The sequence below is a fragment of the Salvelinus namaycush genome, chromosome 3, assembly GCF_016432855.1.
Source record: "Salvelinus namaycush isolate Seneca chromosome 3, SaNama_1.0, whole genome shotgun sequence".
Classification (NCBI taxonomy): domain Eukaryota; kingdom Metazoa; phylum Chordata; class Actinopteri; order Salmoniformes; family Salmonidae; genus Salvelinus; species Salvelinus namaycush.
In genome coordinates, this window is record NC_052309.1 from 21,025,011 (window position 1) to 21,040,600 (window position 15,590).

Below are 15,590 nucleotides of genomic sequence, written 5' to 3' on the forward strand. Positions count from 1 at the left end.
TCTCCATGGTAACTGGCTAGGTTAGAGCGAGCTAAGCTACTCCGCAGCGTGTAGACAGACAGAGCTGTTGCTGAAGAAGGCAGGCGTCTGTCTGTGCTGTGGTGGAGGGATCTGCTCTCTGTCAACCTCTCTGCAGCATAGACATGATCTAATCTCACTAGGCAGGAAGGTACAGACAACAATGGGATACAACAGCGCTTGGACTCTGAGTTACACAAAGGAGAAACTTCATAACCGTGTTCTAAGTGAGAGAAAAATATCTGTTTCATTCAAGATACAATGTTCCTCTTGTCAGCCAAATAAAACCCTAGCACCATTTTGGAAATAAAAGGGACATTTTCCTTTGATAAAATTGTTAATAATGATCATGTCACTTCTAAACATTGGACTTTTCTCATTTCTTTAAAGTCCAATTAGTATGACAGAAAATCCTTAGTTCTACAGACTATAATGGTCTTCCTCCTCAGATTGCCATGGGGATCCCCCTGCACCGTATTAAGGACATCAGAATGATGTATGGGGTCCAGCCCTGGGGAGACTCTATGATTGACTTTGAGGGTCTGTCCACGGCCCCCTCCCCACGTGGACACGTCATCGCTGCCCGCATCACCAGTGAGAACCCGGATGAGGGTTTCAAGCCGAGTTCGGGCACGGTGCAGGAACTGAATTTCCGCAGTAACAAGAATGTGTGGGGATACTTCAGTGTGGCAGCGGCCGGAGGCCTGCATGAGTTTGCAGACTCCCAGTTTGGCCACTGCTTCTCCTGGGGAGAGAACCGAGAAGAGGCCATCTCGTGAGTACACACGCGAGCCAGTCCGCACACACACTTTAGAAATAGTCATGTAAAGTTTGTTGTCAGTAACACCCAATGATGTACTGTATGGTAACACCTCTCCTGTGTGTGTGTAGTAACATGGTGGTGGCCCTGAAGGAGCTGTCGATCAGAGGAGACTTCAGGACCACAGTGGAGTACCTCATCAAGCTGCTGGAGACTGAGAGCTTCCAGCACAACACCATCGACACAGGCTGGCTGGACAGGCTCATCTCCGAGAAGATGCAGGCGGAGCGTCCTGACACCATGCTGGGCATAGTGAGCGGGGCTCTCCACGTGGCTGATGTCAACCTGAGGAACAGTGTCTCCAACTTCCTGCACTCTCTAGAAAGGTCAACACTATTTTAAGCATTGAAGAATGTTACAACTTTAGTCCAGCGAGAAGCAACAGTGCTCCGGTGACTTTGGGATTGCTATTGATTGTGACCCTACACATCTCCACACACACACACACACACACCCCATCTCTCCCTCCTCTCTCCCCCTCTACAGAGGTCAGGTGCTGCCCGCGCACACTCTTCTCAACACCGTGGATGTGGAGTTGATCTATGAGGGTACTAAGTATTGTCTGAAGGTGACGCGTCAGTCCCCCAACTCCTATGTGGTCATCATGAACAGCACCTCTGCCGAGGTGGACGTCCATCGCCTCAGCGACGGGGGCCTGTTGCTCTCCTACGACGGCAGCAGCTACACCACCTACATGAAGGAGGAGGTGGACCGGTAGGATGGATGGATGGATGGAAAGAAAGAAAGAATAAATGCGTTATTTTATTAAAAGGAATATTGAGGCGTTTGCTTGGGGTTGATTTTAGAATTGGGCAATAGACTGAAAGAGAATTTCTCCCAGGTACCGTATCACCATTGGGAACAAGACGTGTGTGTTTGAAAAGGAGAACGACCCGTCGCTGCTTCGCTCGCCCTCAGCAGGGAAACTCATCCAGTACACCGTGGAGGACGGAGGGCACGTGTTCTCTGGCCAGTGTTATGCTGAGATAGAGGTGTGTGTGTGACATATGGTTGAGGTTTGGTTATATAGGTGAGATGTGGTTTGGCCATGGTCACACACTCCATTAGTGGAGTGAACAGGCATGTAAACCGTGTGTTTGTGTCTCTGTTTCAGGTGATGAAGATGGTGATGACTCTGACGGCGCTGGAGTCCGGCTGTATCCACTATGTGAAGAGGGCTGGTGCCGTGCTGGAGCTGGGCTGTGTCATCGCCAAGCTGCAGTTGGATGATCCTGGCAGGGTACAACAGGTCAGTGTGGCAGGGTGTGTCTGACACTGGGGAATTTAGCAATATTTGACTAAATATGCTCCTTGTATTTTGTACTGGAAATATGGAGTAGGTATACAGAACGTTCCATGTGAGACTTTAGAAGTATTTTGTAACGTGCGTGTCTCTCAGGCGGAGCTGCACCACGGGGCCCTGCCCGTCATCCAGGCGGTGGCGCTGAGAGGAGAGAAGCTCCACAGGGTCTTCCACAGCACCCTGGACCACCTGGTGCACATCATGAGTGGTTTCTGCCTGCCTGAACCCTTTTTCAGTGGAAAGGTAAGTTGTCCACTACTACTGTACATACAGACACACTATTATCCGCCCAAAGATATACAAACAAAAGATGCCAATATTCTGTGTTCATACATTAATCTGTTTAAATTGGTAATATTGTGTGTTTCCCCAGCTAAAGGAATGGGTGGAAAGGCTGATGAAGACTTTTCGGGACCCCTCCCTGCCGCTGTTGGAGCTGCAGGACATTATGACCAGTGTGTCAGGCCGGATCCCCCTCGCTGTGGAGAAATGCATCAAGAAGGAGATGGCCCAGTACGCCAGCAACATTACCTCTGTGCTCTGCCAGTTCCCCAGTCAGCAGGTACACACACACACACACACACACACATTATTCAGGTTGGTTATTACATTATTTATGGTTATATGAAGTTGTTGATATGGAGAGTGCATGGGGAATACACCAGACTGATTGTGCATGTTCTTTGGTCCAGATTGCCAACATCCTGGACAGTCATGCTGCCACTCTGAACAGGAAGTCGGAGAGAGAGGTGTTCTTCATGAACACTCAGAGCATTGTACAGCTGGTGCAGAAGTGAGTCCTGCCCTCAGCTTCAAGGATTTAAATTGCTGATGATAAATACACATACTGTGTTCACACTGATTCTCTCTGTGCCAGACCATGTCCATGTTGTCTCTGTCCAGGTACCGCAGTGGCATCCGTGGTCACATGAAGGCTGTGGTGATGGACCTGCTCAGACAGTACCTCAAAGTAGAGGTGCAGTTCCAGCATGGTGAGGAACATTACACTCTACTGCCAACATTTGCAGGCTATGTTAAGCAATGGGTATCCTGGGTTGGTATAGGGGGAAAAGGAAAGGATGAGCCTTTGTTTTTTTAGTCCTGTTGGTCTTTGATTTATAAATAGGATTCAAAGGTCTTCTCTCAGGACTGCAGTTGATCTATTTGTCCATGTGAGGGCACTGTTACACAACACACATTTCATTTGCGCCTTACTTTGGGCTCCGGTTGATTTTCATTTTCCTCTGAATCCTGTATACTGTGTGTGTGTGTGATTCCAGGACACTACGACAAGTGTGTGTTCACACTGCGTGAGGAGAACAAGGGCAACATGGCCAACGTGTTAAACTACATCTTCTCGCACGCCCAGGTCACCAAGAAGAACCTCCTGGTCACCATGCTTATTGTAAGTCCTTCCCTCTTTAGAAATACATTGGTCATGATTAATTGCTAAGTGTTTGTGTGACACAGTTGACTGTGTGTGTTTTCCTGTTTGTCTAAGACCAGAGTTTGTGTGTGTGTTGTAGGACCAGCTGTGTGGTCGTGACCCCACCCTGACTGATGAGCTGATGGCCATTTTGACAGAGCTCACCCAGCTCAGCAAGACAACCAACGCCAAGGTGGCACTGCGCGCCCGCCAGGTCAGCACTCATCACTTCCTGTCTCTCTGAAGGGTCTCTTCCTGTTTTTGTGATTTATCAAGGTATGAGTTATCTTCTCACTCCCGTCTGTTTCCCCCTCAGGTGCTGATTGCCTCCCACCTCCCCTCCTACGAGCTCCGCCACAACCAGGTGGAGTCCATCTTCCTCTCTGCCATCGACATGTACGGACACCAGTTCTGCATCGAGAACCTGCAGGTAGGGACAATGGCCATTGTTGACTTTTTATTGGCATTGCTGAAGGCAGTAAATTGAGGATCTTTGTTACTTTTTCACAGCATTTAAGATTCTGAATTCTCTCTCGTTCTTTGTAGAAACTGATCTTGTCTGAGACGTCCATCTTTGATGTGCTGCCCAACTTCTTCTACCACAGTAACCAGGTGGTCCGGATGGCTGCCCTGGAGGTGAGAGGAAGCAGACCGTGGTTTTTGGATTCAAAGCCACCGTAGCTGGTTGCCCAGAGAATTTAACCGTATTTGCCAATGAACTAAGAGGGACATTTCAGGGGATTAAAGGTAACGATCCTCCACTGTAGCCAGATCTCTACTGTGTTAACTCTGGTGTCTGTGTTCCCCATCCCAGGTGTACGTACGTAGAGCCTACATCGCCTACGAGCTCAACAGCGTCCAGCACAGACAGCTGAAGGACAACACCTGCATTGTAGAGTTCCAGTTCATGCTGCCTACCTCCCACCCCAACCGGTACGTACGTGTACACACACACACACACACACACACACAGGAGATGGTTCTATATAGGAGGTGGTTCTACGGTGCTTTCGGAAAGTATTCAGACCCCTTCACTTTTTTACATTACAGCCTTTTTCTAAAATTGATTAAATTAACTGTTTACCTTATCAATCTACACACAATACCCCATAATGACAAAGCGAAAACAGGTTTTTAGACATTTTTGCAGATTTATTAAAAATAAAAAACAGAAACCTTATTTACATAAGTATTCAGACCCTTTGCTATGAGACTCGAAATTAAGCTCAGGTGTATCCTGTTTCCATTGATCATCCTTGATGTTTCTACAACTTGTTTGGAGTTCACCTGTGGTAAATTCAATTGATTGGATTTGGAAAGGCACAGCGCTCCAGAGATCCTCTGTGTAGATGGGAGACCCTTCAAAAGGACAACCATCTCTGCAGCACTCCACCAATCCGGCCTTTATGGTTGAGTGGCCAGACGGAAGCCACTCCTCAGTGAAAGGCACCTAAAGGAGTCTCAGACCATGAGAAACAAGATTCTCTGGTCTGATGAAACCAAGATTGAACTCTTTGGCCTGAATGCCAAGCGTCAAGTCTAGAGGAAACCTGGCACCATTACTATGCTGAAGAATGGTGGTGGCAGCATCGTGCTATGGGGATGTTTTTCGGCAGGGACTGGGAGTCATGATCGAGGGAAAGATAAACAGAACAAAGTACTTGATGAAAACCTGCTCCAGAGCTCTCAGGACCTCAGACTGGGGTGGAGGTTCACCTTCCAACAGGACAACGACCCTAAGCACACAGCCAAGAAAACACAGGAGTGGCTTCGGGACAAGTCTGAATGTCCTTAAGTGGCCCAGCCAGAGCCCGGACTTGAACCCAATCGAACATCTCTGGAGAGACCTGAAAATATCTGTGTAGCAACGCTCCCAATCCAACCTGACAGTACTTGAGAGGATCTGCAGAGAAGAATGGGAGAAACTCCCCAAATACAGGTGTGCCAAGCTTGTAGCACAATACCCAAGAAGACTTGAGGCTGTAATCACTGCCAAAGGTGCTACTGAATAAATTGTCTGAATACTTATGTAAATGTGATATTTCAGTTTTGTATTTTTTATACATTTGCAAAAATGTCTAAACCTGTTTTTGCTTTGTCATTATGGGTTATTGTGTGTAGATTGATGGAAGAAAACAATTGAATCCATTTAGAATAAGGCTGTAACCTAACAAAACATGAAAATAGTGAAGTGGTCTGAATACTTTTCCAATGCCCTTTATATGGGAGGTGGTTCTACATGGGAGATGAGCACTAACAGAGACCAGAGTTCTAAGGAGAGTACTGTCTTTCACCATCTCCAGAAGGGTCCAGTTCTCATCCATGGTGCCATGCTTCTTTTACCCACATTCCACTGTGTTCAACCCCTGAACGCTCCTCATGTGCAAAAGCAGGTGTTCTGTGAGAGCTCAAATACTTTCTCTGGTTTACAAAAAATGTGTGAGTGGAAACTGTAACTAGTCTCCTGTCAGCATAAGAGTCCCACTTTTGTCGATCTGTCCACTGGATGACTACAAGATGTACATTCTGTTTCAGTAACACACAACCAGAGAGCGACTCAGGACTTGTACCGTACAAGTTCAGCGTTTGTGTCGACTGCCTGTTACAGATCCCAGATACATAGATGTTCTGTGTGTAATGTTGTGGATGATCATGTCTTTGCTTCTTGCTGTTGTACCCATGTACAATTTGATATGTATGGCAATTTGATATGGCTGATAAATAACTGTGATCCAGTGTGTTGACCCCTCAGACATGAGGGGTCATCTCCCATTGACTGCTATGCTCAGATTGTTGCATGCACCTGCTTTAACCTATTTTAAAATGTGTAACCCGGTTGCATTAACCAACCATGATTGGCTTCCTCATTGGAACTAAGCTAGCTGCGTGCATGTCTCCCACCTCGGGAATGAACCAATACCCTGAACAAATAATAGGCTTCTCTGGAGGTTTAGGACTATTGTTGCATTTCTGGAGGATCAATCCTAGAGTGCAATGTGTATGTTTATGAGACAATACATTCGCTGTATGACAGTGCCCTAGGGTGTCACATTAATGTCTTGTTGTAAAAGGGACAGGATCTGACACCACTGAACATCCAGCCCATGTGCTGCCTGCCATTTGTAATACATTGTTAGTTCATGAAGCCCTTGAAGTCAACAATAAGGCCTATGTCATGAGAGATTGTTACTTCTGACAACCTAACAAATTATAACAATGTTCAAAATGTACCATATGAGACGCCAGCCATATCCATAATACATAGTCTCACACTTGTATGATTCACACACACTTCTCTGAGCCCAGACTGCTTCCTTAAACTGATGCCTGCCTGCCTGCCTGCCTGCCTAACTAACCAATCAGTGTTGTTTGATTGCAGAGGGAACATCCCAACTCTAAACAGGTATAGTACACATTCTTCTTATTGCAACCAATATGTAGACCTCAGTGGAGGCTGGTGGGTGGAGCTCTAGGAAGACGGGCTCGTTGTAATGGCTGGAATGGAATGGGTGGAACGGTATCAAACATATGGAAACCACGTTTGACTCCGTTCCATTTATTATATTCCAGCCATTACAATGAGCCGGTCATCCTATAGCACCTCCCACCAGCCGCCTCTGGTAGATTTGAGACGCTCTAGAAAGCAGCAGGGTCAACAATCTGCAGAGAAACGTTACTGAAAGCCTTAATGCCTGCAACATTTAGAATTTAATCGAATTGTAATTCTACCATTTACACATAACAAAAATATAAACGCAAGATGTAAATTGTTCTTTTTTTTTTCATGAGCTGAAATTAAAGAACACAGAAATTTTCCATATGCACAAAACACTTATTTTTCTAATTTTGTGCACATTTGTTTACATCCCTGTATGAACTGTAACTAAGTAAAATATTTTAAATAGTTTCGTATATATTTCTGTTCAGTGTGGGTGTAGATTATATATAGATAGATTGCATCTTGTGGCAAGACAAGATAACGTTGGGCATTATTGAAATGTTTGGCTAGACTGCTTGTTCTGTAAAGTGTTAAGTTATTACAAAAATAAATCAGATTTTTACAATTGGAGCTGAATATGTTTGATCATGGATCATTTACTAAATCAATGGTAACAGCATGGCATGATGCAGCATACTGAGAAGACTGAGATTCTGTCTTTCTGTGGGTGTATTGTCGGTGTATGTACGCTACCTTGTGTGTGTGTGTGCAAAATCATGGATCTTGTGCTGTTTTCCGGTGAGAAATGGGGAGTCAAAAGATGTTGGGTACATGTACACTAACTGTGTAATATTCTGGGACAAAATGTTATCAAATAGTGCTCTGTGTGAGATCAGATGTCCTGTTTTGTGTTGTGTTAGCTGTGTTCTGAATGTGCTGCTACTGTCCTCTCAGGAGACTGTCTGCCCTGCCCCTGCCTCTTCTACTTAAGCCTGTGTCTGTGGACAGTAAAATACAGGACACTAAAGCACAGGATGATAAAACAAAGGATGATTCTAAAACGGAGGAGAATAAACCTCCAGAAACGGATGACTCTGTGGACAGGTTGTTCCCTATAGCAGCCTCTAGGCTGTATATCATTCTGTGGGCTAACAGACTTCTGGGCTTAACCTCTCTAAAAGGGGACTTGGCCTCTGTGTGGAGGGGAGAGGAGGACCTCTGAATACTAAAAACACCTGGGGGAACTTTGGGTCTTTCTACTATGTTTGGCTGAGGGAAAATCTGCAATGCTTCCATGTCCACTAACATTATACAGATGTGCTCTTCCACATAATCTACAGTACCACTTAGCGTTTGAACACTTCTGCTGGGCTGCTCCATGAGTATTACATCCAGATCTATAAGAGGCATATTTAGTTCTTATATTCCGATCCTCATTCACTGATCTCTGTGAGAACACGGTGCTATATTACTGTTATTATGGAAGTGAATGAGGAGTCAATGTTCCTTCTGTCCCAGCAGCTTATCACAGAGTTAATAAATACTGGTGTGTGATAGAAGTGGCTGGTGGGGGGCTCTTAAAGGTGACTCTCCTTTGGGCCAGAAATGGGCTCTGCTCTGGGTGGGTGAGTGAATGTGTTTGCTGCAGGACCCCAGTCTAATGGCTGTCTATTGTGACCCCAGGATGTCGTTCTCGTCCAACCTGAACCACTACGGCATGGTGCACATGGGCAGCGTGAGTGACGTCCTCCTGGACACTTCCTTTACCCCACCCTGCCAGCGCATGGGAGCCATGGTCTCCTTCCGCTCCTTCCAGGAGTTCACCAGGTGAGGGCTGGGCTCTTTGACCTTTTCAAAATCATTACATTATAACTTTATTATTATCCCACATTGGGAAATGGCGTTATTGAATTAGAGCTGTAAAACCTAGATTTTACCTTAAGTGTCTGTTTGTGTGGTGTCTTAACGGTGGTCCTTTCCACTCCCTCAGGAACATTAAAGACGTGATGAGCTGTTTCTCTGACTCTCCTCCTCACAGCCCCACCTTCCCAGAGGGAGGGAACCCTGTGCTCTATGGAGAGGAGGACACCAAGGTCAGAATGTTCTGCTTCTACTGATTCTGAGCTGTATTGCAACACTAGAGTATTATGACTGAGAGCCCTTTGTTCACTGCTACAAAGTAGAATGACCTTGCTTTTCTTCACATAGTCGCAATATTCACGACTGAAATGATCGACACCCTTGATAAAGATGTGCAACAAAGACTGTGTTAAATAAATAATACAAATACTGAGCTACACTGCTCAAAAAACTAAAGGGAACACTTAAACAACACAATGTAACTCCAAGTCAATCACACTTCTGTGAAATCAAACTGTCCACTTAGGAAGCAACACTGATTGACAATAAATTTCACATGCTGTTGTGCAAATGGAATAGACAAAAGGTGGAAATTATAGGCAATTAGCAAGACACCCCCAATAAAGGAGTGGTTCTGCAGGTGGTGACCACAGACCACTTCTCAGTTCCTATGCCTTCTGGCTGATGTTTTGGTCACTTTTGAATGCTGGCGATGCTTTCACTCTAGGGGTAGCATGAGACGGAGTCTACAACCCACACAAGTGGCTCAGGTAGTGCAGCTCATCCAGGATGGCACATCAATGCGAGCTGTGGCAAGAAGGTTTGCTGTGTCTGTCAGCGTAGTGTCCAGAGCATGGAGGCGCTACCAGGAGACAGGCCAGTACATCAGGAGACGTGGAGGAGGCCGTAGGAGGGCAACAACCCAGCAGCAGGACCGCTACCTCCGCCTTTGTGCAAGGAGGAGCACTGCCAGAGCCCTGCAAAATGACCTCCAGCAGGCCACAAATGTGCATGTGTCAGCATATGGTCTCACAAGGGGTCTGAGGATCTCATCTCAGTACCTAATGGCAGTCAGGCTACCTCTGGCGAGCACATGGAAGGCTGTGCGGCCCCACAAAGAAATGCCACCCCACACCATGACTGACCCACCGCCAAACCGGTCATGCTGGAGGATGTTGCAGGCAGCAGAACGTTCTCCACGGCATCTCCAGACTCTGTCACATGTGCTCAGTGTGAACCTGCTTTCATCTGTGAAGAGCACAGGGCGCCAGTGGCGAATTTGCCAATCTTGGTGTTCTCTGGCAAATGCCAAACGTCCTGCACGGTGTTGGGCTGTAAGCACAACCCCCACCTGTGGACGTCGGGCCCTCATACCACCCTCATGGAGTCTGTTTCTGACCGTTTGAGCAGACACATGCACATTTGTGGCTTGCTGGAGGTGATTTTGCAGGGCTCTGGCAGTGCTCCTCCTTGCACAAAGGCGGAGGTAGCGGTCCTGCTGCTGGGTTGTTGCCCTCCTACGGCCTCCTCCACGTCTCCTGATGTACTGGCCTGTCTCCTGGTAGCGCCTCCATGCTCTGGACACTACGCTGACAGACACTGCAAAACTTCTTGCCACAGCTCGCATTGATGTGCCATCCTGGATGAGCTGCACTACCTGAGCCACTTGTGTGGGTTGTAGACTCCGTCTCATGCTACCACCTAGAGTGAAAGCACCGCCAGCATTCAAAAGTGACCAAAACATCAGCCAGAAGGCATAGGAACTGAGAAGTGGTCTGTGGTCACCACCTGTAGAACCACTCCTTTATTGGGGGTGTCTTGCTAATTGCCTATAATTTCCACCTTTTGTCTATTCCATTTGCACAACAGCATGTGAAATTTATTGTCAATCAGTGTTGCTTCCTAAGTGGACAGTTTGATTTCACAGAAGTGTGATTGACTTGGAGTTACATTGTGTTTAAGTGTTCCCTTTATTTTTTTGAGCAGTGTATATTGGATGCAATTTTGAAAGAAATGATTAATACAATTGCTCAGAGAAAAAGATTTGGTAGAACAAGTAATATTTTATTTTCTCAAAGGTAGGGGTCAAAATGATTGGCACCTCTGTTTTCAGTACCTGTGGTTTGAATTAAAGGGGGGATAGAGGGATACATAATGAGTTGTCCAACTGAATGCATTCAACTGAAATGTGTTTTCCGCATTTAACCCAACCCCTCTGAATCAGCGAGGTGCTGGGCCTGCAACCTTTAGATCCAGCAACCTTTCAGTTACTGGCTCAACGCTCCTACCCGCCAGACTACCTGCCGAGCAGTCCATAAGTGCAGACTAAGGATATCAAGGATATGGAAAGATGCTGTTTTCAACTCTCTAGAGATAGCAGGAGCGGTAGAGATACTCTTAATGATCGGCTATGAAAAGCAAACTGACATTTACTCCTGAGGTGCTGACTTGTTGCACCCTCGACAACTACTGTGATTATTATTATTTGACCATGCTGGTCATTTATGAACAGTTGAACATCTTGGCCATGTTCTGTTATAATCTCCACCCGGCACAGCCAGAAGAGGACTGGCCACCCCTCATAGCCTGGTTCCTCTCTAGGTTTCTTCCTAGGTTTTGGCCTTTCTATGGAGTTCTTCCTAGGCACTGTGCTTCTACACCTGCATTGCTTGCTGTTTGGGGGTTTAGGCTGGGTTTCTGTACAGCACTTTGAGATATCAGCTGATGTAAGAAGGGCTATATAAATCAATTTGATTATGTATGGAGGAATGATCTAAGATCCCTCCCAATGTGTTCTCCAATCTCATAAAACATTTTAGAAAAAGTCTGTCCCATTATCCTTGCAAGGGGAAGGTGCTGGAGTATTGAAAACAGGGGTGCCAAAAATGTTGACCCCTATCTTTTTGGGAGAAAATAAGTATTACTTGTTAAACAAAATCTATTTCTCTGAGCAATTGTATTAGTATAAAATAATACGTTTTTCAAAACAAATTTGAGCTGACAATATAGCTCAGTGTATGTATTGTTTATTTCATGTAGTATTTTTTTTGCTGATCTTTGGTTGCGTTCCCCTGCTCAGGCATTGCATGCGTCAACCATTGAGTGCGTGCCACGTCATCGACAGTGTCATCGACTGACGGATTTCTGTAACATATGTGGTTAGCTGATACATAAAATACCTATCCAGGCATTGTAAATCTGGCAGGTGTCCGCAACGCCTAGGCAGAGGAACGCGCCCAATATCAAGGGTGCCAATAATTTTGGTTGTGACTACTTTCTCTTTGAATTGTATGACTGAGGTTTGCCTGCATGTGTTTGTGTCCCAGAGTATCCAAGATGAGCCCGTTCACATCCTCAACGTGGCCATTAAGACTGACAGTGACATCGACGACGACGGCCTGGCCGCCATGTTCCGGGAGTTCACCCAGTCAGAGGTCAGATGAGCCTTTCAGGAAATACAACTGGACACATTGGCATTTGAGTCATTTAGCAGACACTCTTATCCGGAGTGACTTACAGGAGCAATTAGGGTTAAGTGCCTTGTTCAACGGCACATCAACAAAAAAAATGTACCTGGTCTGCTCGGTGACTCAAACCAGCAACTTTTTGGTTACTGGCCCAATACTCTTAACCGCTACGCTACCTGCCTCCCAGTTGCTCACACTTTCTCTTCCTCTGTCTTCGTTCCCCAGAAATCCCTGCTGTTTGAACATGGCATCCGCAGGCTGACCTTCCTGGTTGCTCAGAAGGTGAGGACTAAGAGTCCCACTCTTCTACTCTACCCTCGGTTTTCTAAGCAACTCTCTGCCAGTCAACTATCTTATCTTAATCACAGTGATACTGGTTGAATCTCCAGACGGCATGAGAGAGTCACTTTTAATTTGGAATGGCCTATAATTTGACAAATTTGTATCTCAAATTTGGCTGTTTGTTTGCTTGCAATCTTTTCCCCCTCTGTATCCATGTCTTGCCTTTGCTGTGGTGTTTGTGCTGACAGGATTTCAGGAAGGCAGTCAACTATGAGGTGGACCAGAGGTTTCATGTGAGTAGCCTGGGAGGATGTGGATGACTGAAACAGTACAGTTTGTCTTCCTGTATTGTCAACTCTTTCCTTTAAGCACTCAAAGTAGCTTTTAGATTCTGAGAGAAAATGAAAGCATTTGAGACTAAAGGCATTTGGGTAAATGCCAGGTTCCCTTCTCTCTCTCCCCGCATCGTGACTTCAGCCCTTTGACTCTGTCGTCACTAGTTAAAACAGCTACAAAGTCATCATAATGGCTAAACCCTGCTCATTTATACATTTTATTTTCTTTAAATCTGATTTTAAACCTAACCATAACCTTATGCCTAACCTTAAATTAAGACCAAAAAGACAATTTGGACTGTCGCTGTGGAATCTGACTTTGTGGCTGTGTTATCTACTGGAAACCCTTTAAGAGAAGAACGGGTCCCGATGAGAGCTAATTACTGCCATTGGTGTGGCTGCCCTCGTTATGTGGGTTTGTGTTGGTGTGGCTGCCCTCGTTATGTGGGTTTGTGTTGGTGTGGCTGCCCTCGTTATGTGGGTTTGTGTTGGTGTGGCTGCCCTCGTTATGTGGGTTTGTGTTGGTGTGGCTGCCCTCGTTATGTGGGTTTGTGTTGGTGTGGCTGCCCTCGTTATGTGGGTTTGTGTTGGTGTGGCTGCCCTCGTTATGTGGGTTTGTGTTGGTGTGGCTGCCCTCGTTATGTGGGTTTGTCTCATACAGGGGAGACACATCCTCTGAATATTTGTATTTATTTAACTAGGCAAGTCAGTTAAGAACAAGTTCTTATTTACGACATCCTACACCAGCAAAACCCGGACGACGCTGGGCCAATTGTGCGCCGCCCTATGGGACTCCCAATGACAGCCGGTTGTGATACAGCATGGATTCGAACCAGGGTGTCTGTAGTGACGCCTCTAGCACTGAGATGCAGTGCCTTAGACCACTGCGCCACTCGGGAGACCAAGTAGCCAACCCTCTTCAGACTATACAGACCAGTGTATTCGCACATATTAAATTGTGTATTCTCTGTTATAGATAGAATAGGGGATGTGATGTACTAACACCATTGTGTTGTCATCAAATCAGTCCTGTATACAGGCTTGTAGTGGGCATACTAGAACACAGCTCTCTGACAGCTCTCTTGTTACCATGTACACATTGAGTTGATGAGTGTTTGCAATTAGGCCAGTATTGTTTGGCCAAGTGGGGTACGATCATCAAAGACAAACCTGCCAACCAGGCTTCTAGCTTGAGCATTCAGAAATACAAAGCACTCCCTGTTGGAAAGATGTTTTATTCATTGGTTAAGATGTGACTGCTGCATGTTGCGGTCTGTCATTATGTAAAAAGGCAGTTTTGGGAAAATACACTGTAATTTCACCCTCGGACACCAGGCCAAATAGGAGATTAGGGCTGTTGAATGTTAAACAGGCTGTTGCTGATCACAGACTGATGCCATAGTGTTCCTCTTCAAGCTCACAGCAATTCACATGATAGCGCTCATCACAGCTTATTGAGGGAGAAATGTAGACCCTTAGAAGGAAATGTAGCCGCTTAGTCTTGTTAGAATGTCGCTGTCATTTTCACCTGCAGTCATTGGGTTCTCTAGATGTCATGTCTATTTTTAGTCTAGATGGTTCTGTAACTTTAGGTTTCTTTCACACTTGGTCCCTTTCAGACAAAACATGTTTTACCCCAGTGCGGTATGCTTAATTTTTTGGTGGAGTGTACAATCCAAAGGAACTCCGACGCCTCAAAAGAGCCCCCAAAGAGAACCGAACTGAGGGTTTTTTCACATATAGTCCTCTTTAAAAGAACCAATCTCATTCCTCTTTAAAGTGAACTCTGGGGCAAAAAACAGCAAAATAACTCTTATCTTTGTATTCACACTGCCCTTGCCTTTTTGCCAGTTCACTTTACCTATGTTGTGGTCCGAGTTCTCTTTACATTCACATTGCTATCTAGAAAGGAACCAAGATCTTTTTCCAACATTCACTCAATGCCATTCCATCAGAATGTGTTATCAGACAGCTAGATATACCTACTTACATTTGGGAAGCTAATTTTGGAAGCTTTTAACTGCGTTTAGTTAGAAGATGAGACAAAATACTTTTAATCAGAAGATGCTATTAACAGGTTTTAATAGTGTGAACATATTTGGTGATAATAGGGCACAAAATCAATTATTGTTCTTAAAGGGGCAGTAGCCTACATTGGGTGTACAATTGTCAATTAGAGCATTATTTAATCTGTAGTTATTTGCGAATAAACAGTTTATGAAGCTCTCTTAGCCTATAGATCACATATTGCAAACAAATAATCTGAACCTGCACGTTATCATCTTCTCTCTTTTGTGGCACCAATGTGAGGGGTTATGGCAGGGGAAACGGTGTTACAGTAGTCTAGTGTGAGGGGTTATGGCAGGGGAAACGGTGTTACAGTAGTCTAGTGTGAGGGGTTATGGCAGGGGAAACGGTGTTACAGTAGTCTAGTGTGAGGGGTTATGGCAGGGGAAACGGTGTTACAGTAGTCTAGTGTGAGGGGTTATGGCAGGGGAAACGGTGTTACAGTAGTCTAGTGTGAGGGGTTATGGCAGGGGAAACTGTTGCAGTAGTCTAGTGTGAGGGGTTATGGCAGGGGAAACGGTGTTGCAGTAGTCTAGTGTGAGGGGTTATGGCAGGGGAAACGGTGTTGCAGTA

General features: G+C 45.6%; 1 protein-coding gene across 4 annotated transcripts in view; it reads left to right on the forward strand.

Moving 5' to 3' along the window:
- Window positions 1–15,590, forward strand: part of acaca (acetyl-CoA carboxylase alpha) — a 54,473-nt gene that overhangs the window by 10,439 nt on the left and 28,444 nt on the right. For 2 of the 4 annotated variants that reach the window (XM_038989914.1, XM_038989911.1), the window contains 20 exons: window positions 468–793; window positions 910–1,164; window positions 1,325–1,552; window positions 1,680–1,830; window positions 1,953–2,087; window positions 2,238–2,384; window positions 2,515–2,703; window positions 2,834–2,934; window positions 3,045–3,133; window positions 3,422–3,546; window positions 3,668–3,781; window positions 3,884–3,997; window positions 4,114–4,203; window positions 4,382–4,500; window positions 6,947–6,970; window positions 8,690–8,833; window positions 8,997–9,099; window positions 12,193–12,300; window positions 12,559–12,615; window positions 12,864–12,908. In XM_038989914.1, coding sequence (XP_038845842.1) covers window positions 468–793; window positions 910–1,164; window positions 1,325–1,552; window positions 1,680–1,830; window positions 1,953–2,087; window positions 2,238–2,384; window positions 2,515–2,703; window positions 2,834–2,934; window positions 3,045–3,133; window positions 3,422–3,546; window positions 3,668–3,781; window positions 3,884–3,997; window positions 4,114–4,203; window positions 4,382–4,500; window positions 6,947–6,970; window positions 8,690–8,833; window positions 8,997–9,099; window positions 12,193–12,300; window positions 12,559–12,615; window positions 12,864–12,908 — 2,664 coding nt within the window. The remainder of the gene's footprint in view (window positions 1–467; window positions 794–909; window positions 1,165–1,324; window positions 1,553–1,679; window positions 1,831–1,952; window positions 2,088–2,237; window positions 2,385–2,514; window positions 2,704–2,833; window positions 2,935–3,044; window positions 3,134–3,421; window positions 3,547–3,667; window positions 3,782–3,883; window positions 3,998–4,113; window positions 4,204–4,381; window positions 4,501–6,946; window positions 6,971–8,689; window positions 8,834–8,996; window positions 9,100–12,192; window positions 12,301–12,558; window positions 12,616–12,863; window positions 12,909–15,590) is intronic. The other 2 variants (XM_038989913.1, XM_038989912.1) reach the window with 2 other exon arrangements.